Source organism: Vulpes vulpes, chromosome 6, assembly GCF_048418805.1.
Source record: "Vulpes vulpes isolate BD-2025 chromosome 6, VulVul3, whole genome shotgun sequence".
NCBI classification, from domain to species: Eukaryota; Metazoa; Chordata; class Mammalia; order Carnivora; family Canidae; genus Vulpes; species Vulpes vulpes.
In genome coordinates, this window is record NC_132785.1 from 96709476 (window position 1) to 96735542 (window position 26067).

General features: G+C 37.8%; 1 protein-coding gene across 8 annotated transcripts in view; it reads right to left on the reverse strand.

Moving 5' to 3' along the window:
* The window catches only part of C6H14orf39 (chromosome 6 C14orf39 homolog), an 85291-nt gene that overhangs the window by 58604 nt on the left and 620 nt on the right, over positions 1-26067 (reverse strand). For 2 of the 8 annotated variants that reach the window (XM_072761689.1, XM_026000571.2), the window contains exons 1-3: positions 3956-4119; positions 3037-3093; positions 2885-2941 (exon numbers count right to left, since the gene is read on the reverse strand). Coding sequence is in view for 6 of the 8 variants with exons in the window: in XM_026000571.2 (XP_025856356.1) it covers positions 2885-2941; positions 3037-3085 (106 nt within the window). In the remaining 2 variants the exon portion in view is untranslated. Of the gene's footprint in view, positions 1-2884; positions 2942-3036; positions 3153-3955; positions 4166-26067 lie in introns of those variants that run through there. The other 6 variants (XM_072761690.1, XM_026000567.2, XM_072761688.1 and 3 more) reach the window with 4 other exon arrangements.

Sequence of the window (26067 nt, forward strand, 5' to 3'; positions counted from 1 at the left end):
GTATGAGTTCATGTAAATATTTAGTCTCATATGATACTAGCTGATCTTGGTTTTGACAAATATAAAATTTGTCTTCATCGATTCCATGTCAACTAATTATTAAATGCACCTTCAACTCACTTATTTCTTTGTTACTAGGGAATAAATACAAAAATGCAATTTCTTAAAGATTAAAATAAAGCCTTAACACTCTACATTCTTTTTTGTTGCAGAATGTTAATCAAATTCTACATTTTCAGAACTATTAAGAAATTAATAATGACATCTAAAAGATTTATTTTTTTATTCACTTATTTAAATTCAATTAGTTAACATATACTGTATGATTAGTTTCAGAAGTAGAGTTGTTATTCATCCATGTTTGTACCCTCCTAAACGACCATCATCCAGTTATCCAACTCCCCAGCCACCTCTCCTCTAGTAACCCTCAGTTTGTTTCCTATTCTTAAGAGTCTCTTATAGTTTTCCTCCCTCTCTAATTTCATATTTTATTTTTCCCTCTCTTTCCCTATGATCATCTCTTTTGTTTCCTAAATTCCACATATGAGTGAAACCATATAATTGTCTTTGTCCAACTGCCTTATTTCACTCAGCATAATACCCTCCAGTTCTATCCATATCATTGTAAATTCCATCCTTTTTGGTGGCTGAGTAATATTCATATATATTCATATATATTTATGCATATATATGCATATATCTCACATCTTTTTTATGCATTCATCTATCAATGGACATCTGACTTCTTTCCATAGCTACTAGGTACTTTCCACAAAGATACAAATATAGTGATCCAAAGGGGTAGCTGCACCCCAATGTTTATAGCAGCAATGTCCACAATAGCCAACTATGTCTAAAAAGATTTTTAAAATTCACTTAAATGACCCAAAAATATATAAAGAACTTATCAAACTCAACACTCAAAAAACAAAATATCTATTTAAATAAACAGAAGACATGAACAGACATTTTTCCAAAGAAGACATACAGATGGCTAATAGACATATGAAAAGATGTTCTACATCACTCATCATCAGGGAAATACAAATCAAAACCACAATGAGGGCAGCCCTGGTGGCGCAGCGGTTTAGCACCGCCTGCAGCCTAGGGTGTGATCCTGGAGACCCTGGATCGAGTCCCAGGTCAGGCTCTCTGCATGGTGCCTGCCTCTCCCTCTGCCTGTGTCTCTGCCTCTCTGTGTGTGTGTGTGTGTCTCTATGAATAAATAAATAAATCTTTAAACAAAAATTTAAAAAAAAACCCACAATGAGAGATCATCTCATACCTGTAAGAATTGCTAAAATTAACAACAGATGTTGGCAAGGATATGGAGAAAGGGGAACATTCTTACAATGCTGTGGGAACGTAAACTGGTATAGCCACTCTGGAAAACAGTAAGGAGGTTTGTCAAAAAGTTCAAAATAGAACTACTCTGTGATCCAGCAATTGCACTACTCATTATTTACCCAAAGGATACAAAAATACTGATTCGAGGGGTGCCTGGGTGGCTGTCAGTTAAGCAATGAACTCTTGGTTTTGGCTCAGGTCATAATCTCAGGGTTGTAAAATGGAGTCCTGGGTCAGGGTCTGTGCTGGGTGTGGAGCTTGCTTAGGATCTCTCTCTCTCACTCTGCAACCCCTTCGCCCCTGCACATTCTCTTTCTTAAAAAAAAAAAAAAATTCGAAGGGGCACATGCACCCTGATGTTTATAGCAACATTATCAACAATAGCCAAATTATGGAAAGAGCCTAAATGCCCATCCATTGATGAGTGGATAAAGATATGGTGACCTGGATATAGTCAACTGGGCATCTGACTCTTGGTTTCACCTCAGGTCTTGATGTCCATGTCGTGTGATTGAGCCCCCCAAACAGCTCCATGCTCAGTGTGGAGTCTGCTTGAGATTCTCTCTCCCTCTCCCTCTGACCCTCTCACTCATGCTGTCTCTCAAATAAATAAATAATTCCAAAAAAAAAATAAGATGTGGTGTATATATGCAATGGAATATTACTCAGCCATTTAAAAGAATGAAATCTTGCCACTTGCAATGACACGGATGGAGCTAGAGAGTATTATCCTAAGTAAAATAAGTCAGTCAGAGAAAAACAAATACTTTATGATTTCATTCACATGTAGAATTTAAGAAACAAAACAAATGAACACACAGGAAAAAAAGAGAGAAGCAAACCACAAAACAGACTCTTAACAATAGAGAACCAAGGCTTGCTAGAGGGAAGGTAGGTGGGGGAAATGGGTTAAATCAGTGATCTGTATTAAGGAGGATGCTGGGGATGAACACTGAGTGTTGCATGTAAGTAATGAATCACTAAATCCTACACCTTAAACTAATATTACACTGCATGTTGACTAACTGGAATTTAAATAAAAACTTGAAACTACAAAAAAATAAATTTAGAAATAAAATCAAGGGACGCCCAGGTAGCTCAGCGATTGAGCATCTGCCTTCAAGTCCCGCATCCAGTGTCTTCTACAGGCAGAGGCTTCTCTCTCTGCCTGTATCTCTGTGTCTCTCATGAATAAATAAATAAAATCTTTAAAAAAATTTAAAAAGAAATAAAAAAATTCACTCGTTTGAAACAACCTGTTTGAGAAAAATAACGTATTTTCAACTGTGCTTAATTAAGTCATTATGTCTGCTTAAAGCAAAATTCTTCAATGCAAAATCATTGAAGGATGAATACAGAAATTTAGTACTGAAAAGCTGTAATTAGGGCAAACAGCTTAGTATTAGTCACTATATAGAACCGGCACAAAAGTTAAAATGCCAACTATAAGTTATCCTAAACAAGGCAGATGTTTATTGTCTTATATACCATAAAAAATTTAAAAAACAGAATAACTTTATCATGCAAAAAGACTTACTATTAATTCGTTGAATCATATCTCCTTTGGTACTTATATCTTGCTCATACTGGAAAACTAAAAAAAAAAAAGTAATTATTTTGTGACTTCATTGTTAAAATGTTAAATGATAATACAAATAATTACCTATTTCTTTTTCATTTTATACCTACCAAATTCTAGCAAAAGTCTGTCCAAACTGACAAAGAGGCTGTCATTCATCTTGAATACTGTATTTTAAAAAAGAAAAAGAATTGTTAAGGATTTTCTGAAGTCATATCCAAAATAGCATATATTCGTTCGGTAACAACCTTTTTAACCAGGCATTATTACAGAAAAATGTGGGGGGAGCAAGCAGCGAGGAGGCGCGAGACCCCTTCAGCTCAGGACTGGGCACAGCCCTAGTAAGGCACTTAGGGAATAACTTGCTGAAACTCGCTGCAGGACTGAAACATCTGGGGGCGCGAGCGGGGGGAGGGGCCTCATAATCCTTCAGACGTGGTATTGCAACACTTCGTTGAATTTCTGGAGTGCACAGGCACCAAGACTTCTCTAAAGGATATGACCTTTAAAATAAATATTATCTCTGAGGATGTCCTTTCTCAGCGTTTGTACTACTACGCCTTAGCAAGATCCCTAAGGAAAGTCCTTAACCGACACCAAGGTAAAAAAAAAAAAACAAGGAAGAGGGCTAATTTACACTTAACGAATTTCCCACCAAAAAATCTAAAAAGTGGAGGTTTCCACAGGACTGCCAAGCCGCGTTACAAAATACGCCCGAGGCGGGACTCGTATTACCCGTCACGCGCAGATTCGAGGAGCCGTTTTGAAGCGCGAAGTTCGCTCACGACCCCCACCCTCACGGCCTAGGCGCTTCCCCTCACCCGGTTCCCTCCCCGCCCTCCGGCCGCGCGGAGGCGCCCACTGCTTGGGGCGGCTCCGAGGCCGGGGGTCGGGGGGAGGCCGCGCGCCCGCAAGCCCCCCACGCGACCGCTGCGCGAACTCCGGGGACGGGGCCCGTCAGCCCCTCAGACCCCTCAGGCTCGCCGGCCCAGGGACGAACTGCCGCACACAGCTCCCTTCCCCGCCCACCTCAACAGCCCCTCGGGGACCCGAACGTTCAAACCGTCCCTTCTCCGGGTCCCACAGCTCTACCCAGGGTACCGGCGCGGGGTCCTGGACGCAGAACCCGACACCGAAAGGAGGGCGGCCGTCCTCTTCGGCCTCACGCAGCCCCGGGAGAGCCCGCGAAGCCCGCGGCGGGAATTGCAGATCGCGCTCAGGAGCGAGATCGAACTCCCCGCGAGACCTGCGCTGCGGCAACCGGCCTGCCTCCCCGGGCGAAGCGCGAGCCGAGCTCCCTGGAACCCCCGGAGGGGTGGGGAGTCGGGAGCCCTGACGAGAGGAACGGGGGCCCCGTCAGGGATTCTCCTGTGGCCTTGAAGACAAATGCTGTTTTAAGACTATTCATTCCTCTCGTGACAGAACAGTTTAAAAAAGTGTTTTGAGAGAACGGCAATAAAAATTGGTAATTACTGTAACGTGAAAGTTAAAAAAAAAAAAACTCGAAATCAATCATCGGAATTCAATTTTGCATTGAGCATTTTCAAAGCTTCTTTAAAAGCAAGCGTGGAAAAAAAATAAATAAATAAAAGCAAGCGTGGTAATTCAAACACATTTTCGTTCAACAAACATTGAGTGACTCGTTTGTGTAGTTTCAACTAAAATGCACGTTAATATTTTTTGTCGAATTGCTTACCTTTGGATAATTTGTGCTCTTAGAATTTGTCAGCATATCCAAAGTAGAAAAGAGTGGAGAAAAAAAGTTATTTAAGCAAATTAGCCCCCAATTGTTTTAATTATTGGTATATTTCTGGTAAAGACATTTTTAATACTAAATGATCTAAATAATTGCCTCAATTCGCAACTCAAACTCACAGATTATGAAAATGAAAAAGAAATTTTCAGAGGTTTTTCTTGCTTAAATACCTCAGATTATGTGTGCATAACTGACTTTATTATGTGATGTAAAGTTGCTCATTAGTATTAATGATAGTAAACCGTCAAAACTAATGAAGTTTGATGAAGTAAGAGATTTAACAGCTTTATTCATATACTTGTTTATGACATCTGTTTAGGAAGGCATAAGAGCATAAATATGAAAGTTAAACTTATTTAGATTTGTTGGTACTACATTGCTATGACAAGACAATTTGGTAGGTCAAAAGAGTTGATTCAGTTCAACTTAAAAGTAGATTTTCTTATAAAAATTTGTGGAAACCTAGAAACCCCACCTTGCTGACACCCGAAAATAAATGTGTTTGCATTTAAATTCACATTATGCATATCCTGATTATTCTCACAAAAATACAACTGCATTCTACCAAAACCACTACTACGGATTCCATTCCAAAAAAAATTCCTTCTGGAAAGCAATGAAAATGAAGAAGTTGATTTTGGAACTACTAGAGAGTTTGATTTTATTTTTTTAAGGATTTTATTTATTTATTTATTTGACAGAGAGCACAAGCAGGGGCAGCAGTAGGCAGAGGGAGAAGCAGGCTCCCAGGTGAGGGGCTCAATCCCAGGACCCTGGGATCATGACCTGAGCCAAAGGTAGACACGTAACAGACTGAGCCATCCAGGTGTCCCTACTGGAGAGTTTTAAATAACAAATTTTATTCTTCCTTCTATATTACCCCAATAAAATATACAGCACCATTTGAAAACTTACAGACCACTGACTCAGGTAAACACTTATCCTAACAAATCATTTTCTGGGAAAGTACTCCCATAAAAAATCCTTTCTTACCTATTATTAGCACCTTCCTCTTTGCTCCAGACATGCAAATCAGAAACTGAAGAAATTCTTTATTTAAACCTGCTCCCCATTCTAATTGTACTGTATTCCTTTTCTTCCTTTCACTTCTAAATCTATCCAACAGAAACACATCTCCTGTTTACTATTGATTTCCACTCCTTTCCCCATTGACTTTTTAAACTCATCTGCTATCCCCATCACATTTAGCTGCTTTATCAGATAATCAATAAAATAATTTTACCCCAAATCTAATGGTCTTTTCTCAGTCTTATCCCCCCACCTTTTTAAAAAAAAACTTCCCCATCTTTGGTCCTATTAAAAGTCTTTGCAACCCTGACTTCCAAGACACTAGTCTCTCATAGTTTTCTACCTCTCCTACCTGCAGTTCTGATTCTGCTTTCTACTTCTTTACTGTTTACCATCACTACCCAACTATGGACTCTTATCAAAGCCTTTTCTTGAACTCTGCCCTTCTCTATACTCTTTTCTTTGGATTATTCATTCTAATGACTTTAGTTATTTCTGTGCTTAAAATTCCCAAATCGGTATTTCTGGTCCTATCTTATTATCTGAGAGTTATATAAATATTTACATTTACATGCTTTTCCATCAATCTGGGTTCAATCTGATCCAAATTCAAAGTCATCTCTTCCTTTCCCTCTAACACATCTGTCTCAGTAGCAGTTATCCTCCCCCAAAATCAATTACATGGAAAGTTGGTATCTTTTATGAATCATTACTCCCTTCATCTCTTGTAACTATTCACAAAGTCTTGTTGATTTTTTCTTTAATATATCCCTCATATATATCCAATCAACTTCATAAACCGTTTTTGTAGGCATACAGATATGGATTCAACTTCTGGTTCTATAATTTCTTAAATTAAAGCATTGGGCAAGCTTCTAACCCAAGCTTAGTTTCCTCAAATATAAAATGAGAATGAGTAAGTCTAACATCTTTGGGCACCTGGCTGACTCAGTTGGTACAACAGGTAGTTACCTGTTGTACCAACTTGATCTCAGGATTGTAAATTTGAGCTTCATGTAAGGTTTAGAGATTATTTAAAAACAAAACAACAACAACAACAAAAAACCCAGCATCTTGACTTCTGAGATACAGTATTTACCTGTTTTTTCTATTTCTAATAATTGATCTCTTCTTTCAGATTCATCTTCTACTTAATCATGAAATGTTATAAATTCCTTGGGCTCATTCCTAGCCCTTTCCTTATTCTGTAATGTAATGAATTACATTAAAGTAATTCATCCCTGCATGCAGCTTGCTCTACAACTACTATACAGATGACTCACAAATGTATATCCCTAGCCCAGACCTCTAGTATCAATCCACATCCTTAGTGACAAACAACAGAAGGTGATTGTAGCTGATTTAAGCAAAAACAGAATTTGTTTAAATGATATTGCCTATCACAAAATCCCCAGAATAGCTACAGAACCAGACTCAGAGGCAACCTAGCAAGGAGCAATGCCCAAATTCATATCAAAGAATTGGAGGTCAAGACAACACAACCACAAAGCACTAAGGACTATAGTTTTTTCCACTACCACCAGCACAAGATGCTTCTGTTACCTCTACTACCAAAACTGCCCTACAAACTTGATCTTATTTTAACTGCCACCACTGACAGAGGAAATTCTTCCCAGGGCACACTTCTTTGTGTCACTCCCAATTCAAAATTTGGGATGGGTACATTTGATTTGGGGAAGCCTAGGCCATGCGCTCCATCTCTTGTTTCCTTAAGACTGAAGGTAAAAAATATTCTCTAATTATAAGTGAATCTAAATGCTGAGAAGTAAAAAAAATAACAGAAACTTTCTATGATACCTATCCTCTGAGTTGCAGATGTAAATATCTTAATTGCCTACACAATTAGCCAAAACATAACTCATGTTTTTCCCTCCACTAATGCTGGGCCTTTTTTGTTATCTCTCTTTCCATAAATATGACCAGTGTCCATTTGTACATGCTATAAATCTAGGCATCATCATTGACAGTTTTCCTTTCATATCATCTGCCATATCTAATCTACCTCTTACATATCTTTCAAATCCATCCATTTCTCTCCATCTCAATTGCCACCATTTTAGTCCAGGTTGCCATCATTCTCTCACTTTGATTATTAGAATAGCTTCCAAACTAGTTTTGCTGTATATCTACTCTGGCCCTTTAGTCCATTCTTCTTCTTTTTTTTTTTATGGTGAAAAAATTTATATTTAGATTTATAGCTGGCTGGACTCAGTTTAGATGATCCCAATTTTGTTGGCAACATCCAAAGCATCATAGTCAGGAGCCAGTCGAACATATGCTTTCTTCTCTCCATGAGGCCTGATCAAGGTGTTGACCTTGGCCACATCAATGTCAAAGAGCTTCTTCACAGCCTGTTTGATCTGGTGCTTATTGGCCTTGACATCCACAATGAACACAAGTGTGTTGTTGTCTTCTATTTTCTTCATGGCTGACTCAGTAGTTAAGGGGAACTTGATGATGGCATAGTGATCAAGCTTGTTTCTCCTGGGGGCGCTCTTTCGAGGGTATTTGGGCTGCCTTGGGAGAAGCAGGGTCTTGGGTCGTCGGAATGTAGGTGACCTGGGGATTTTCTTTTTTTTGTGACTGTGCACGCCTTTCAGCACCGCTTTCTTGGCTTTGGCTTGGGCTTTGGGAGGGGCAGGGGCTTCCTTCTTCGCCTTCGGCGCCATCTTCTTCGTGAAAGGGCTAGTCCATTCTTCATTCATCTTTCAGTGGAGTGATTTTAAATGTAAGTTTATTATTCTCTTTTTCTTTGTCTCTGTCTCTGTCTCTCTGTCTCTAATACACACACACCTTAAAACACTTCAATGGCAATGACTTTCTATTATTGTTCTGAGGACCAAATTGTTATTATGGCTTGTAAGGCCCTTTATGATCCTGTCCCTATCTACCTCTGCTTCTTCATATTATGCCAACTCTTATTTTCTTCCCTGGAATCCAGCTTTATAGACCTTCTTTCAGTTTTTAACATGTTCCTTTACAGACATTGCACTTGCTGGCCTGGAATGCTCTATCCTTCATTTAATAAAATCCTAACTCTTCAAATCTCTATTCAAGTATCATAGCCTTGGTAATGCTCATTATAAACTCTCAGAGTTCATGTATTCATCCTTCATAGCCTTTAACATGGTTATAATTCTACATTATGTGTGTAATTATTATATAAATATCTCTCATCCATTATATTTTTAGATTTCATAAGAACAGGCCCCATCCCCTCTGTTACCCCTCCCCCAATACACAAACACATTGACCTCCACAAAGAATAATCCCAACTCAATTCACATGCAATTATAAGGTATTAAATGGCACCCCATTCTAAGAACAGTCCTTATAAGGGAAAACAATCATAGAGGAGGAAATAAAGCAATTTGAATTTGCTAACACAAATTTATTTATATAGATGGCAATCAGGTCAATGAAAAAAATAAAACAAAAAGCTTAAAGCATGCCCAGATTTTCAAATATGCATGATGAAATTTACATTTTAATATTAAATTTACATGTTAATATTAATTAAAACAACCCTCTCTCCTTTGTTTCTTCATCTGATCCCTTGTGGTAAGATTAGATCACCCTCCTGGCCACATTTGGTTTGTACTTTCATCACTTCCTTGAATTACCACATCAATAAAATACGAGTAGTTATTTGACAACTCTGCTCTGTTTTATTGACAATAATCCTAATCCTAGTAGGTTTCCTTCTAAATGCATGCAAACCATATTAGGCAAATGCAAACAAACAAATGAAAACAGCCTTTTTTGTTCCTGTAGATCTCATAGGCACCATTTAATGTTAATTTGACCCATTCATTGTTTTACTGTTCAGGTATCTTTGATTCTGGTTTTGATGCAATCCTATTTCCCTAAGTATATCTACTTACTTCTAAAATCCTAATAAGTGAGATCTTAAATTCTAATTTACCTCCCTTATTCTATCCTTTATGTCACATAATTCTTTACTTTTATTTCTTTTTATTCACCATTGTACGCCCAACATCTAGCCAGTGCCTGACACAAGATAAACACTCAACAGATACTTTAATTAATGAATGAATGAGAAGTGCTAAAGAAATGGTTTTATCATTTCATATCAGGATTACTATAACAGACTGGGGATGATCCAATCCCTTTGATCTATCTTATATTCTTCCTATTCCATCCGACAACAATACTGATTTTTCTTGCATCTATGTCATTATGGTATCCATCTAATTTGAAAGAAATTAATGATTAATTTTCCTCTCCTTCAAATTGGAATGTCTGTACTATTTTAAGACCTTCTATAATTTGACCTTGATTTTATTTCCCAACAAAATCCTCTCTTTTTAGCAGCCCAATTCTCTCACTGATCCATGAAGACACTATGTTTATTTAAGCCTCCATGGCTTTGTGTTCAATGTTCCTCTCAACTGGAAAGTTTCTTCTTGACCCAATTAAATCAGTTGTAGAGAAATAAAGGCTTAGGACACTAAAGAGTCCCTTCTCAGACAAAAAGAACTCCTCTATCTTAACAGAAACCAATCACACTATGTATCTAGCTATCACAGGGCTCATCTCAGGGATGGACATGTGACCAGGCCAGGAATGGCCTGGCCAATCACAGTACCCCATCCCTGGGGCCAGTCTTTCCTTAAATGGTATGTGCAGAATGATAAAAGAAAAATGTCGCTCTAAGCTACTGAGCTCCAAAAACGTTGTAAGGCTGGAGCTACTCAGTGTCCTTCTCTCCACATGGAAAAACCTGCCCTATAATGAAGGCAACAGAGACAAAAGCAGAAACAAGATATAGAAGAGTCAACTACTCCTGGACTTCCAGTTCTATAAGTCAATAGATTCCCTATTTGTTCATGATAGTCTAAGTTCAGTTTATATTGCCTGCACTTATATTTAAATGCAGAAAAACAGAGATGATAAAATTTTGTATCATTACAAATGCCATTTGAAAATTCATTGCATTGAGTTCCCAAGCATCAAAGTTAATTAAATTTTCTTTGTTTAGTTTCCATCAATTAATTATAATCATGCCATGTTTTAGTTTGTTTCATATTTGGTCCATGATTTCTTATACATATTTTGTTTTTCCTGGAGTTTCAATTATACTTTTCCCCACCTATAAAGAGAAGAATCACATATCTTCTTCACCATATCATTAAACACCTCAGGTGCCTTACTACTTGTCAAATGTACTAGCATAATTTCTAAGCTCAGAATAAGCATAAACACTATTTTGAGAGACCAATACCTTGCCAGGCTAATCACTCAATTTCATTACAGACTATTTCTTAGGCTTCAGTCTGGGTGCATTCACAGGAGTAAGAAGGGATAGCAGAGTCCATTTACCACGGCCCTGCTCTGGATAATTTTTCAAAGCTATAACTTCATTTTCTTTTTTTTTTAAGATTTTATTTTATTTATTATTTATTATAAATAAATAGATAGATCCATCATCTATCTCATGATAGAGAGAGAGAGAGGCAGAGACACAGGCAGAGGGAGAAGCAGGCTCCATGCAGGGAGCCTGATGTGGGACTCGATCCTGGGTCTCCAGGATCATGCCCCGAGCTGAAGGTAGCGCTAAACTGCTGAGCCACCCAGGGATCCCTATAACCTCATTTTCTGCTCCTCTTCCCCTTTTAATTATCTATAACTACCAACTCAGGGAGAATCAACAGAAAAACTTCCTCATTCATTTTATTTTATTTTTTTAATGAAAAAATTTTTTAAGATTTTATTTATTCATAGAGACAGAGAGAGAGGCAGAGACACAGGCAGAGGGAGGAGAAGCAGGCATCATACAGAGAGCCTGACATGGGACTCAATCCAGGGTCTCCAGGATCACACCCTGAGCTGCAGGCGGCACTAAACCGCTGCGCCACCCGGGGCTGCCCTCATTTTAAACAATAGTAAATATTCATTATTGTACAATGCTGTATACAATGATGCCTACAAAATCTATGGAATTGTATAGGACTTAAGACCTTTTTAAAAATAACCTGAAAGCAGTTCTCATGTCTGCTTTTCCTATATGAGGAAACTATAAAATCTTACTGAAGGACAGAAAAGAACATTTGAATAAGTGACAGCCATTCCACGTACCTGAATGGGAATATTCAACATCATAAAGCTGTACTTTATCCCAAATTAATCTATTTATGTAATGCAATTTTTTGGAGGAGGTCGAGAGGACATGGCTGCTGGTTGACCTGTGAGCTAGACCCAAGCACTTGGAGGTTCCTCAACTCCTCCCTTATCCTTGGGTTGCCTACCATGTCCCACCAAGGACATAGCCTTGAGAGAGTAAGGTATTAATGAGACCAACTGGACTGTATACATAACTGAACCCAGTTAAGGCCTCTATAAACTTTTAAGATTGGCATGTGGATACAGAGATCTACTCATCTTGTGCCACCCAAGATAAGACTTGTAAATAAGTTTCCCTGCTTATTTAACCTGCCACCTACCTGCCTGAAACAGTCTGACTCTTCCTTTGGTTTCTCTTGCCCTCTGTCCACAGAAGTAAGTTTCTGAAATAAGTTGGAGACTTTAGCATGCCATTTTGCAAAGCAAGGAGAGCACAAACTGCCAAAGATTAAGATCCAAACACCTGTGACAAAGCCTGATTAGGATGCTAAAAGGTAGAATTACTGAAAAAGTGAGGAGAGCAAAGTGGAAGATGTTGTGGTTATCCACAATGATACAGAGCGTCCCATGCTGTCTGACCCATAATACAAAGGACAATTTTAAATAGTAATTATCCTAGAATTCTGAAAATAGAAAAATATACCCCAAAACTCCTAGGAGAAAATGTGCATTCTTTCTTTGTCCTTTGAGGTTGTAAATTTATCATATTTGAAATGTAAACATCCCAGCAGATAACTAAAACATTGACCTACAATTGACTGAAAGTGAAGAAGAAAAAGGGGAGGGAAAGGTTTTTTTTAAGATTTCAATTATTGGGATGCCTGGATGGTTCAATGGTTGAATGTCTGTCTGCCTTCAGCTCAGGGCGCGATCACGGGTCTGGGGATCCAGTCAAGTCCCATGTCGGGCTCCCTGCAAGGAGCCTGCTTCTCCCTCTGTCTGTGTCTCTGCCTCTCTGTGTCTCTCATGAATAAATTAATAAAATATTTTTTAAAAGAAAAGGAAAAAGAAATATTTCATTTATTTATTTATTTGACACAGATAGAGAGAGCACAAGCAGGTGGTGGAAAAACCAATAAAAACACTTGCTGGTGGAAAGCAAGAGGGAGAGGGAGCAGTGAAAGAGGGAGGCTGAGAGAGAGGAGAGGGAGAAGCAGGTTCCCCACTGAGCAGAGAGCCCTGACATGGGGCTCAGTCCCGCTAGGATCAGGACCTGAGCCAAAAATAGATACTTAACCGACTGAGATACCCGGACACACTAGAAGTTTTTAAAAATAAAGACAGCTACAGAACCTTCCTTACTCCAGATCCAGTCCACCAAAAGATTACTAGTAAAGGGCAAATACAAATCTTAAAAGTCTTCTCCACAAATAGTAAAAGCTTTAGCCACATTAGTGAGTAACCTTAACTTGTTGCATCAGAGACACATTTGGGTTCATCAGAGACACATTTGGGTTTTAGAAATTAGTGAGTTTTACATTGTTATACCTGACTCAAGAATAAAGTTTTGGAATGAAAACTACAGAGTCTTTGATTTTGTCTGTATGCTTATGCATGTCTGTGGATATATGTTGTATATATGTGATGACTTTCTGCCTCCAGAAGGTATTGCCAAAATAAATTTGTAAAAGAGCTCTATTCAATTGGCTTACAGAAAAAAAAGATTTAAAATCAATAGTGTTCTTACATTAAACTGAAACTTAATTTTCTTTCCTAACCCCATTTATTGAAGAGAATTTTTCCCCATTGTATATCTTGTCTTGTTTGTCACAGATTCTCTCTATTCTGTTCCATGGATTTATATGTCTATTTTTGTGCCAGTACCACACAGTTTTGATTAGTATAGCTTTGTAGTATATCTTGATATCTGGGATTGTGATACCTCTAGTTTTGTTCTTCTTTTTCAAGATTAGATTGCTTTAGCTATCTGGGGTCTTTCGTAAATACTAAAATAAAAAATTTAGTATTATTTTTTTCTGTGAAAAATGCTGTTGGTATTTTAATAAAGATTGCATTGTCTTTGTAGATTGCTTTAGGTAGTATGAATTTTTACCAGTATTAGTTCTTCGAATCCATGAGCATGGAATACCTTTCATTTGTTTGTTTTGTTTTTAATTTCTTTCATCAGTATTTTATGGCTTTGGAGTGCAGGTCTTTCACCTTCTTGTTTATTCCTGGGTATTTGAAATCTTTAATTATCACTTTGGCTAAATGGATAACTGAAGTATTGTATCACAGTGACCTATAATCCTATTTAATCAAGAGTTTTAACTTTTTGATAATTTTGACAAAATTCCCCAAAATCAAATTCTAAATAAGCTTTTATTGACCTTGAGCTAACTTTGGGATTTTTCAGAGGAGCCCTAGAATATCTCAAAAAATATGCTCTCTCTCCTTATAAAAGAGAGATATTAGACTAATCAGGCATATTTGTCATGTAAAATTACATGGAAAGCATTGTAAAAAAAAAGAAGTGATGCTAAACTTTGTTATTTCACATAAATATATGTTATTAATATAAGTGTTCCTGCAAAAGTATTTCATTGTCAAAGATACTTATAGAAAAGACTCTGACAAGCATAGGTTTCTGATAACTAAGTTCAATTTGCTTTCACATGGGAGGGATAATAATAGACTTTTCATGTGCTTCCCCAAGGCTATCTGCATAGCCCTGCATTATAAAATAGTAGCCTGAGACCTATCCCTGTTCTTCTTATCAGTAAAATTGGCCCATTATGTTGACAATACAGAACTAACATGTAAAGCCTTGCCTCTGCTGCATGACACTCTGTAGACTTTGCTAGAACATCTGTGAGGGAGAGAATAGACAGTGAACCCACAGAAAATTCAGAGCCCAGTCACTGCTGTAAAGTTTCTATGAATTGTTTGGTCAGGAAAGATGCATGTTTTCCCAGAAGCTGTGATCAATGACATGCAAGCCTATCCAACCTCTAAGAATATGAAAGAGGTACAAGCTTTTATAAGGATTTGGGATTTAGGAGGACTTTAATTCCTCATCTGTTACAGTGCCTCTGTCTCTTATACCACCTGGTGAAGAAAGGGTACATGTAGGGCTGGATATCAGAGCCAGTTTTAAAAAGGCAAAAATCCTAATGAAGCAGCTTAAAGCTCTAGGCATCTCCCACACAGAGCTATCATTTGAGTGAGAAGTGTCTATGTCTCCAGAAGGTATGGGTTGGGCACTATGGCACAGGAAATAGAAGAGAGTACCCTTGGGAATTTTTGTCCCAGCTCTGGAAGAGGGCAGAACTCCATATATCCCACACAAACACACAGCTTCTAGCAGTGTATACAGTGTTCCTCTAGGTAGAGCCTCTAACAAAGGAACAGCATATCATAGTAAGATCTTCCCTTCCTATCAAGCAGCTCATGGAGAATATGTTCCTTTGACCCACTTCTGCCATAGCTCAAACTCTTAAGTCTAAGTGGCATGCTTATTTGTAACAGAGGAGTATCCTGTCTGCCAGCCCATTGTCTCTATACATGCTGTGTTACCAAGTCCTGTAGAGTATGTAGATCCTCCAAATGCTCCTGCTCCTATTCCTTTTTTTTTTTTTTAAGATTTTATTTGTTTGACAGATAGAATGAGAGAGCACAAGCAGTGGGAGCAGCATAGGGAGAGGGAGAAGTAGGCTCCCTGCTCAGGCAGCTGGATCCCAAGACCCTGGGATCATGACCTGGGCCGAAGCCAGATGCTTGACTGTCAGAGCCATCCAGCCACCTGGTTCCTGCTCCTATTCTTGTGATGACCCTTGCAAGCTGTAGAGAGAGAGAGTGGGGGGAATTCCCACTGATGCCTAGTATACAGATGCTTGGAAACAGGAACAAACCAAAGCAGCCAATAGGCTAAACTTAGAACAGTTTGATGTTCAATGTGTGATTTTCAATGGGCTCAGATCATAAGTTTGACTTATGAACCCTGGCCATTACCCTCTGCACTGACAGGCTGTTCTGAAGGGATTAACCCTTTGGCTTGGATAATAGCAAGCTGAGGGGTAGATGATTATGAATAAGCCCTTGTGTGGTTAGGATACATAGAAAGACATTTGGATTTACCTGCCAGAGCTTGAGGCAGTCCTCATTATCTTCCATGTCCAAGCTCATAAGGCACTGGCACCTGCTGGCAATCAGGAAGCTGATGCCTTTGGCTTGGGTATGAGCCCTCGCAACTGACCCTTCAGTAGCTACAGATTTGGTGTATAGAAAGAGCAGGCACCACAGCACCCGGGTGGGATGGCATATTGCCAAGGATGCTGGATTGCCCTTGAAATACAGTGACTTGGTTAATGCAGTAATAGCATGCCCTGTTTGTACTAAACAATGCCTGAGACAATTGTCTGGGGCCATCCACCAGAGTTCTCAACCAGTGAAAAATGGGAAAACTGATTATATTGGTCTCATCCCTCAGAGTGAGGGTTCTAAATGTGCCTTGGTTTGTATGGATACTGCATATGGCCTAACCCAAGCTTTCCCCTATTGCTGCACTAACCTGGCCACCACCGTTAGAGCCTTAGCAAATCTGAGTACTATGTACAGATACCCTCATCAAATAGACAGCGATTGGGAATCACATTTGAAAGGTCATGATATGCAAAATGGATCAAAGAACATGACACTGAATGGAAGTTCCATCTCCCCTATAATCTATAAGCAGCAGAGTTAGTAGAAAGGAAAATATAATAATAAAGCAACAGATTAAATTAAGACCACCTTGGCCAAATAGACTACTGTCCTAGGCTCTAATATATTTGAATGATCAACCAGTAGAGCCTATTGCCCCCATATGCCAGACTGGGGACTCCTACTGATAGCCAATATCATAAAGATATGGAAGTTGTAGGAAACAGCTCTCACCAAGGATCAACATGCTATGCTGCTGGCAGACAGCCTCTCCATTGCTGTCCTGAATGCCTCTCCCTTGCAGTATATGCCACACCCACTGCCTCATGGCAGACAGTCTCTCCTTTGCTCTCCTACCCACCATTCCCTTGCAGTGTATTCAATAAAATTCTCTCTCCTTTAAAAAACCAAACACACACACATACACAAAAGCCTGCTATGCTTCTGAGAACACCAAAGCTCCATCATACCTGGGAAAGGCAACAACTACTGGAATTTACAATGGGGCATCCCACCAGGATGGCGTCATCCCACTGCTAGAAAGCCACCAAATAGGCCATCTTTATGCTAATGAAATCCCTTACTGACTGCTCAGGGCATAATGTGGAAGATGGGTATATGTAAGATTGTAAGAGCCACTCATGAAGGATGGAGTATTGGAGAACGTCATTGAGAGGACATGACTACCCATAGACCTGAGAGCTGGGCCCAGTCAGCTGGAGCCTCCCCATTCTCTATCCTTGGAATGTAAGTTCTGCCTACCATTTCCACAGTGGGAGACATTTTCAAGGACATAGCCTTGAGCCTTGAGAGGGTAAGATATTGTTGAAACCTGAATACATGATTGAACCCAATTATGGCCTCTATATAAATTTTTAAGTTTGGTAGGCAGGTACAGAGATCTACTTATCTTGTAAGCAAGTTCCCTTGCTTATGAAATCTGCCACATACCAATCTGGAGTAGGCTGTTTCTTTCTTTGGTCTCTTCCTGCCTTCCATACATGGGGGCCAGTTTGCAAATAAACACAATTCCACAAAAACTCCCACTGGACTTTCTGGGGTGTGAAAAAGACACTTAACAAAACTGACCCTTTATCTAGAAGAAAATATTGACAGAACAGCCAAAGAATTTTCTTTTAAAAATGCTGAAGAATAATTTGCCCTATCAAATATTAAAATGTATTTTAAGGGCACCTGAGTGGCTCAGTCAGTTAAGTGTCTACCTTCTATTCGGGTCATGATCCCAGGGTCCTGGGATCTAGCCCCTTGACTGGTTCCCTGCTCCATGGGGAGCCTGCCTCTCCCTCTCCTTCTTCAGCTCCCCCTACTTATGCTCTCTCTCTGTCAAATAAATAAATAAAATCTTTTAAAAATATAAAAAATTAAAATGTATTTTAACTGCAGTAAAATCATAGGACTAGACATAGCAAAGAAAAAGAATAAAAGGTTCAGAAGAATACCTATGTATTGTATGAATATATAGAAATATGTATATATAAAAATTTAGTGCATGATAATGGTGGCACCTCAAATCCATAGTAAAAGAATGCATTGCAGAAGAATTAGAAAATAATTTGAAGGGGAAAAAAAAACATGCTTTTAATCTAGGTAGAGTAGGAGAAAAAATATATAGATTATTTATATAATTTGAAAGGGAGGCAATATCCAAAATAGAATTGGATTTGATGGGGATCTCTGGGTGGCTCAGCAGTTTAGTGCTTGCCTTCAGCCCAGGGAGTGATCCTGGAGTCCCGGGATTGAGTCCCACATCGGCTCCCTGCATGGAGCCTGCTTCTCCCTCTGCCTGTGTCTCTGCCTCTCTCTCTCACTGTGTCTCTCATGAATAAATAAATCAAATCTTTAAAAAAATAAAAAAAGAATTGGATTTGATAGATCTATGTAAAAATTATAAATTTAGAGGGAAAACAACACCAAAAGTTAAAAGGCAAGTGAAAAAGTTGGAAAAACATTTGCAATATAGGACAGGGAAAAACAGATCTTTAATATTTTGGAGAAATATTACAAATGAAGGGGAAAGAATCCCAATCAAGGTATATAATTGAGAAATTCTCAAAGTGGAAATCTAAATATTACCTTATTAATAACCAGAGAAATGCCTATTTTAAAAATGAAAAACCGTTTTTCATCTATCAATTTGGCAAAAATTTAAAAGAATAATAGCCAGGGCATGAGAGGAAATCTTATACTCTTAGTTGCTTATATAGTATGAATAGAAGTAAAAATCCTTTTGGCTGACAATTTGGAAATGTATCAATCTTTCAAATGTGCAAATCCTTTAGCCCATTCATTTCACTTCCAAGAATTTGAAGGAAGGTAGCCTACTGAATGGGAGAAGATATTTGCAAATGACATATCAGATAAAGGATTAGTATCCAAAATATATAAAGAACTGATTCAACTGAGTACCCAAAAACCAAATAATCCAATTAAAAATAGGCAAAAGACAGTAACAGGCATTTCTCCAAAGAAGATATACAGATGGCCAACAGACACGTGAAAAGTCACTCATCATCAGAAAAATGCAAATCAAAACCAAAATGAAATATCAACTCATATCTGTCAGAATGGCTAAAATCAAAAACACAAGAAGCAACAAGTGTTGACAAGGATGTGGAGAAAGGGAAACACTCTTGCACCATTGGTGGGAATGCAAATTGGTGCACCATTGTGGAAAATTTTATGGTAGGAAAAACAGTACATCTTGATTGGGGAATATTAAGTATCTTTCAAAAAGGTTATTTATTTATTTATTTATTTATTTATTTATTTATTATTTGGCAGAGAGACAGAAAGAGGATGAGTGGGGACAGAGGGAGAGGGAGAAACAGGCAGCCTGATGTGGGGCTCGATCTCAGGACCCTAGAATCATGATCCAAACCAAAGCCAGACCTGTAACCAACTGAGTCACCCAGGTGTCCCTGAGTATCTAGTTTATAAACTGTAATAGAGTCATATGTAACAATCAAGGAGAGCAGGGCAAAGAAACATAACCATTGATGGACTAAAAATGACTGCAGAACTTCCAAAACATTATTTCAACTAACTGAACTAAAGAAAACTACAAATAAACTGTAAATTTCTTCTCATATCTGTGAATTGTACTTCAACCTAATACCATAATATGTTTTATTTTTATAATAAACACATGCAGAGAGATAGAATCTTTTTATCTTACCACATAAGATAAATCTACTACTTTAATTGTTTAATTCAGTTATTGTAAGTAAAGTTGTAAAGAAAACTTAATATGAAAATAAAGAAATTAATGACCACTCTCCTTTATTTAGGATCTTGCCGATCTTAACTCTGAATAATGATGAGGTTAAAAGTCTGCAATTTATAATAACAAAGCCAAAAGGTTATTTTCTTACTTGCAGACTACTTATAATGCCCTATTCTCTTACTTTTCTTCCAAGAGACATTTGAGACTAGCACATTTGTCATATAAGTGGGTGTGGTAGGCTCAGAAAAAAAGCTTCCTAACCCCTAGAATCTCTGAATATCACTTTATATGGCAAAAATATGATTAAGTTAAGGATCTTGAGAAGAGGAACTTATCCTGGATTAAACAGGTAGGCCCTAAAAGCAATCACATGCATTTACAAAATATAAGCCAAAGGAATTTTCACAGAGATAGTGAGAGTAAGAGCAAGACAGGAGGGAAGGATGCAGCATTATCTACAATAGCCAAATTATATGGAAGGAGCCCAAATGTCCATCAATATCCATTGATAAAGAATGGATTTATCCAATGGATAAAGAAGATGTGGCACATATGTACCATGGAATATTACTCAGCCATAAAAGAGAATGAAATCTTGCCATTTGCAACAACATGAATGGAGCTAGGGAGTTTAATGCTAAGTGAGATAAGTTAGAGAAAGGAAAATGTCATATGATTTCACTCATACGTGGAATTTAAGAAACAAAACAAATGAATAAAAAAGAGACACTTCAAAAACCAGACTTTTAAGTATAGAGAACAAACAGAGGGTTACCAGAGGGGAGGTAGGGGGTGGGGAGAATGAAATAGGTGAAGGGGATTAAGAGTACACTTATCTTAATGAGCACTGAGTAATGTATAGGACTGTTGAATCACTATATTATATACCTGAAAATAATATAGCTGTTTGTTAACAACATTGGAATTTATTTTAAAAGATTGCAGGGGTTCAGGGAAAAAGAGGAAAGGAGAGGAAAAGATGTGGTGTGAAGGAAGCAAAGATTGGAGAAATGTGGCTACAAACTGAGAAATGCCAGCAAGCCATCAGAAGCTGGAAGAGGCAAGAAACTCATTCTTCCCTAGAGCCTCTGAAGGGAGCACTGCATGTTGATTCAGAATTATGGCCTCCAGAGCCGTGAGAGAATACATTTCTGTTGTTTAAAGCTACCCAGTTTGTGATAATTTGTTACAGCAGCTATTAGAAACTAATATAGTGAGCATTTGGGAAATTTCATGTAACTATCAACTGACTTCTTTAGACTAACCTATTGCAAAAATAGTGGTCCACAGAACAGCGAAGTCTACTTTAAAATAATTTATTCCTAAAAAAATAAAAATAAAAATAAAATAAAATAAAATAAAATAAAATAATTTATTCCTTGGAAAGTTTCAAAAGAACTTAGCAAAACACCAAAGGATTATGAGACGGAGGACAAGATGGAAAGTGAGCCATCACTAAACATAGAGGGTCAAACTAACAGATTAACTGGATGGTTTTCCACAAGAAGGGAACTAATACTTGTTGTAAATTTACTATAAGCCAGGCACTATGCAAGGAATAGTCACGCATAATCCAATAAAGAAACTGCAGCTTAATATCATGTGGTTAGTGTAATGATATAAAGTTAAATTATTTAGAGTCCTTGCTATTCCTACTATTTTATCTACTTACACAAAGTTTAGCTTGAGAAGCATCACTTCCCTGAAACATCACTATAGTGACACTATACCCCTCTTCTCTGAGAACCACTCCCATTCCCCATCTACAAGAGTAAGCACTTTGTCTATCTCACAATTTTAACAAGGCTTAGTTTAGTGAGGAGGTATTTGGCAATGGAGAATGGGAAGCAAAAGGAAGGGGTCATGGAATGGGAACAAACAGAAAAGAGAGAAAATAAATACAAATCATTACACTACAGAGAACTACAATCATTGGGAAATACGAACTTTCAGAGTCCACAAAAAGGATAGGTAAGGATAAAAAGGTAGGTAAGCATAAAAGAGATGAGAGGAATAGGAAGAAAATTTAATTAAATGAAGGGTAAAAATTAAATACTAAAATTCCACAAAAGTCATTTCAGCCTCAAATTTTAATAGCTGTAATGTCAAATTTTCTTACACTAATTTCACCAAAACCCAAGAATAATAAAGTAATAACAGACAGAATACAAAACAGAAAAAGCAGAGAATTAAAATTCCATAGTTTAAAGGATCTGAAAAAAAAAAAAAATATGCTGTTAAAGGAAACACACACATTTCTCTGTCCCTTAATTTTTTTTCTAAATCTATTCCCACTGTCTGCCTGTATAATTCCCTACCAGAGCTTTGCAGCTGGTCCCCACTGGGGCTTAAGCAGACTCCTCTCTGTGTTTCCATTTAAAAATCTTTATTTCAATAGGTGGGCCTAGAGCATCTGCACTTCCAAAATTACCACACAACTGATCCAAAATGATTGAAACAAAATTGGTTTCAAAAATTGCCCTCAGGCTGAAAAGAAGATGAAGGCTAACATTTCAAACCTAAAGAAACATTTATCACAATTCTGTGGTCTGTAATAGACTTCTGTGGTTGTAATAGAAATGTTGACAGCTTGTTAATTATAGAAATGCTAGTGAGCATCACTGTTATTCTTTTGAAAAACCTGACAAAAGAGTTCAGATTTTTTTTTTTTTTACTTAAACCAAGCCTTCCAGCACCTCAACTCCAATCTCTCCTCCCCAAGAGGCTGGATTCAGTCCCATTTTCCCATAGTATACAGCATGATGACTCAGAGAAAGGTCTTCAATTAAACCCAGACTCCAACATTCCCACCCCCTCAGAGAAGTCCCAAAGTCACATTTGAAATTCTAGGCCTTTTAATGGCTTGCAAGGGTACAAAACTTGACAGGACCCCAAATGGTTTAAATATCTCTGAGAACCATGAACTAGAGTGCACCAACCTCTGAAAGTCACAGCAACAGGAAACAGTCTAAGACCTCACACATGGCAGCCACCAATAAATATTCATGTGTGATTCAGATCCTCTGGGCTCAAACTCAACTGCATTTATACCATCTTCCTTGGGTAGGGAAAGTAAGGTATATAATGGATAGAGGTTTGAATCTGTGTTTTAAATCTATCTCTGCCATTAATCATTGTGCAACACAAGTAATCACTAGCCTCTTTTGTTTTCATATTTTATTCATTTGTAAAATAGAGAAGGGCTGAGGAATAACTTTCAACCACTGTTGCATATCCCACCAATTACTCAAACAATATAAATTCCAACATGATAGAAACAAAACTCCACCTTTTCCAGAGATATTTCTAAATGTATAAGTATTCAGTCACCATAAGTATCATTTACAGTAAATTTTAAGAAGAAATAACATTATAGTCAGCTCTTAGGAACAGATTTTATTGGTGTGGACTAGACCTATGGTGAAATTAAAAGGGCACTGATTCCTTTCAAAGTGCTTCGACTCCAGAATAAACAGAATTTTAGCATGTTTTGTATGTCTATGCCTTGATGATTATTTTGAGATTCTTTGAAGCAGTTTCTCAACAGTGGTGCTATTGACGTTCTGTTTTGGGGGACTGTTCTGTCCATTGTAAGAGTTTAGCAGCATCTCTGGCATCGACCCATTAGAGACTAGTTGTGACAACCAAAAGTATCTTCAGTCATTGCTAAATGTCCCCTGAAAGGGGGAGTAAAATTGCTCTCTGTTGAGATTTGCTGTTTTGAAAGATAAGAGGTCATGTAAATGTATTTTTTTGTAATGCAGTACTTATTTATTTTTATAACACAATATTTTAAAACTATTTTATGCTAACCAACTGGATTACCAGGAAATTTTAGGTTTTTATTAGAGGCTAATACCTCTATTTGATTTTACAGTATTGGAAGGAAATTATTATTTACACATAAAATACATGTAATTAATACATATACGGGACACACACATAATTTAACATGAATACTGTTTGGCTCATCCTAAAGGGCATAAAAAAACTTACACTCTTTCACTCCATTAAATTTTAAGATTTCTATGTATATTATTGAAAGATACTTTGACCTTGGATTTGAAAATGGCCAAAAATAATCTGCTGGTGGAAAAAAATAAAGTTCCAGTAGAGAACTACGAATTAATCCTTCTTCCAGTCATTCAACTAATGTTTAATTACTGATAATAAAATGTTTATAAGTGACATGCTGGTTACATTTTTAAGCATTAATCCTTCATACACGAACCCACAGGGGTATAGCCCAAAGCAAGTTATGCTGTGGTATAATTAGCCCTGTACAGATTTAGAATCATGCCACAGAAGCAGAAAAAAGAGAAAAGTGAATTTAAGACTGTAGTTTAAACAAAGAGTATGACTTATAATATACTCTTTGGTTTAAATACAAATTCTCATTCAAATGCCTAGGATTAACCACAAGCTAGAGGTCAAAACAGAGTTGTATAGTCAGCCTAACATTTAAAAAAAAGTTACTGCTAATTAATCATTACTTTCAAATGGTACATTTTCCCACATTTAAGCTTTACACAAATTTTCTCCACTTAACAACATAAACAATTTTGAATCATTTAAAAAATAACTGGTGAATAATTTTGCAAATAACAACAAAAAATTCTAATCCCTTAAAATTAGAACATTTGAATTATAATATTTTTTGCCAGTTAATTTCACAGTGCCAGGAAATCTATAAAATATGTGTAGATCGACAAATGGTGTTTGTTCTCAGGAATACACAATAAAGAGGCATCTCTGTTCTTTGTTACAAGGTACATACTGGGGAAAAATGCATGAAATAGAATAATCTACCTTGGGAGCTTATTAGGACAGTCAGCATCTTAAAACTAGGATATTGAATTAATTCCATAATCTAAAAATTTAGACCACCAAATGCATAAACATATATCTATATTTATGCATATGTTATCACCTGAAAGAATACTAAACTTATGAATAAATGTTTGAGAGTGTAAAATTGTAATACTGTAAATTCAAAGACAGTAAAACGTTTTTTTTTTTTTTAATTTCTAGATCTTTTTTTATGTTATTCTCATCCACTAGCAACACACAACTTTGAGGCCCAGGAAAGGGAAACCAAGATCTCTCCCCCAAATGTCAAAATGGACTTACACAAAAGACTAGGACCTCATTGTCTTCCAGTCTATGACTCTCACATGCAGCAGATACATCTTTATCAGGGAATTCAGATGCACTCAATTACTACGTTCTTAAAATCCCTGACTGTGAAATTATGTAGGAAAGAAAACAAAAATATATCATTTATTTTACAGGTGTTTGATTTAGGAAAAGTCAAAGACAGGACAAGACAAAACAAAACAAGAGACTGGAGTCTTGAGGTAAGACTGTATTGACCTCTAAGCAGCGCAATCCACTGGCAAATCATTCAGCAAAGTGTAACTGGGGCTCCAGTTACTCTACTCTAAAGGCAAATCAGAAAGGACAAAATGAGGGGTGACATCGATAAGCACAAGAAACCCCACTCTGAAGATTTCTGGTATGAACCTCACAACTTCCAGGAGGGGTGGAGGGGCACTTTGCTCTGCTGCTCCCTCACTGAATAATTAAACCCAGAATTTCCCCGGGGCATTGCCTTCTACAGAATTTTTCTCCATATTTTTTTCCTGGTAAAGTAAAACTGAGTCTGCAGAGAGCAGAATAGACATCCTTGGATTCCCAGTGAGTATCAAGCATTTGCCTGCCCAAGGCCTCCCCAATCTACTAGCTGCAGACCAGCCATAGAAAGCTACAAACCAGGCCAAGGACTGAGCCGCTGAGCTTTCTAGGTTTCCTGGTCAAACACAAAAGAAAAATAAAGTTGGGGGTGGCAAGAAGATGGTTGCCCGCACGGGTGGTGCAAAGTTTCAAAACTAGTAAAAATCTATCCTTCTGTAAAATTAAAAAAAGTCAACCCGAAGGTCCAGCTTTCACCTTGCACTTTAAGGGTGGGATGGGGATCACCGCCTTGTCCACAATGGGGATATTTCTAAGGAACCCAGGGGAGCTTCTCTCCTTCGAAGGGATGGGCGAGGGGCAGGGGCAGGCATGCATTTCTTCTGTTTGTGAAGGTGATGAATGAAAATGTGATCCTAAGTTTCTCAGGGGTGGTTTATTTCCTTCGAGTTAATAAAATTAAACCAAGTCCCCTGTGAGAACAAAGATAGGATTTTCTGATAGTAGACCCGGTACTCTAGACACTTCTCAGACCTCTGCACACCTGGGGTCCAAATATAGCGTCTGGCAGAACTAAGACTCTGCTGCCCCTAACCAGAGCCCTTTAGCCTCCCT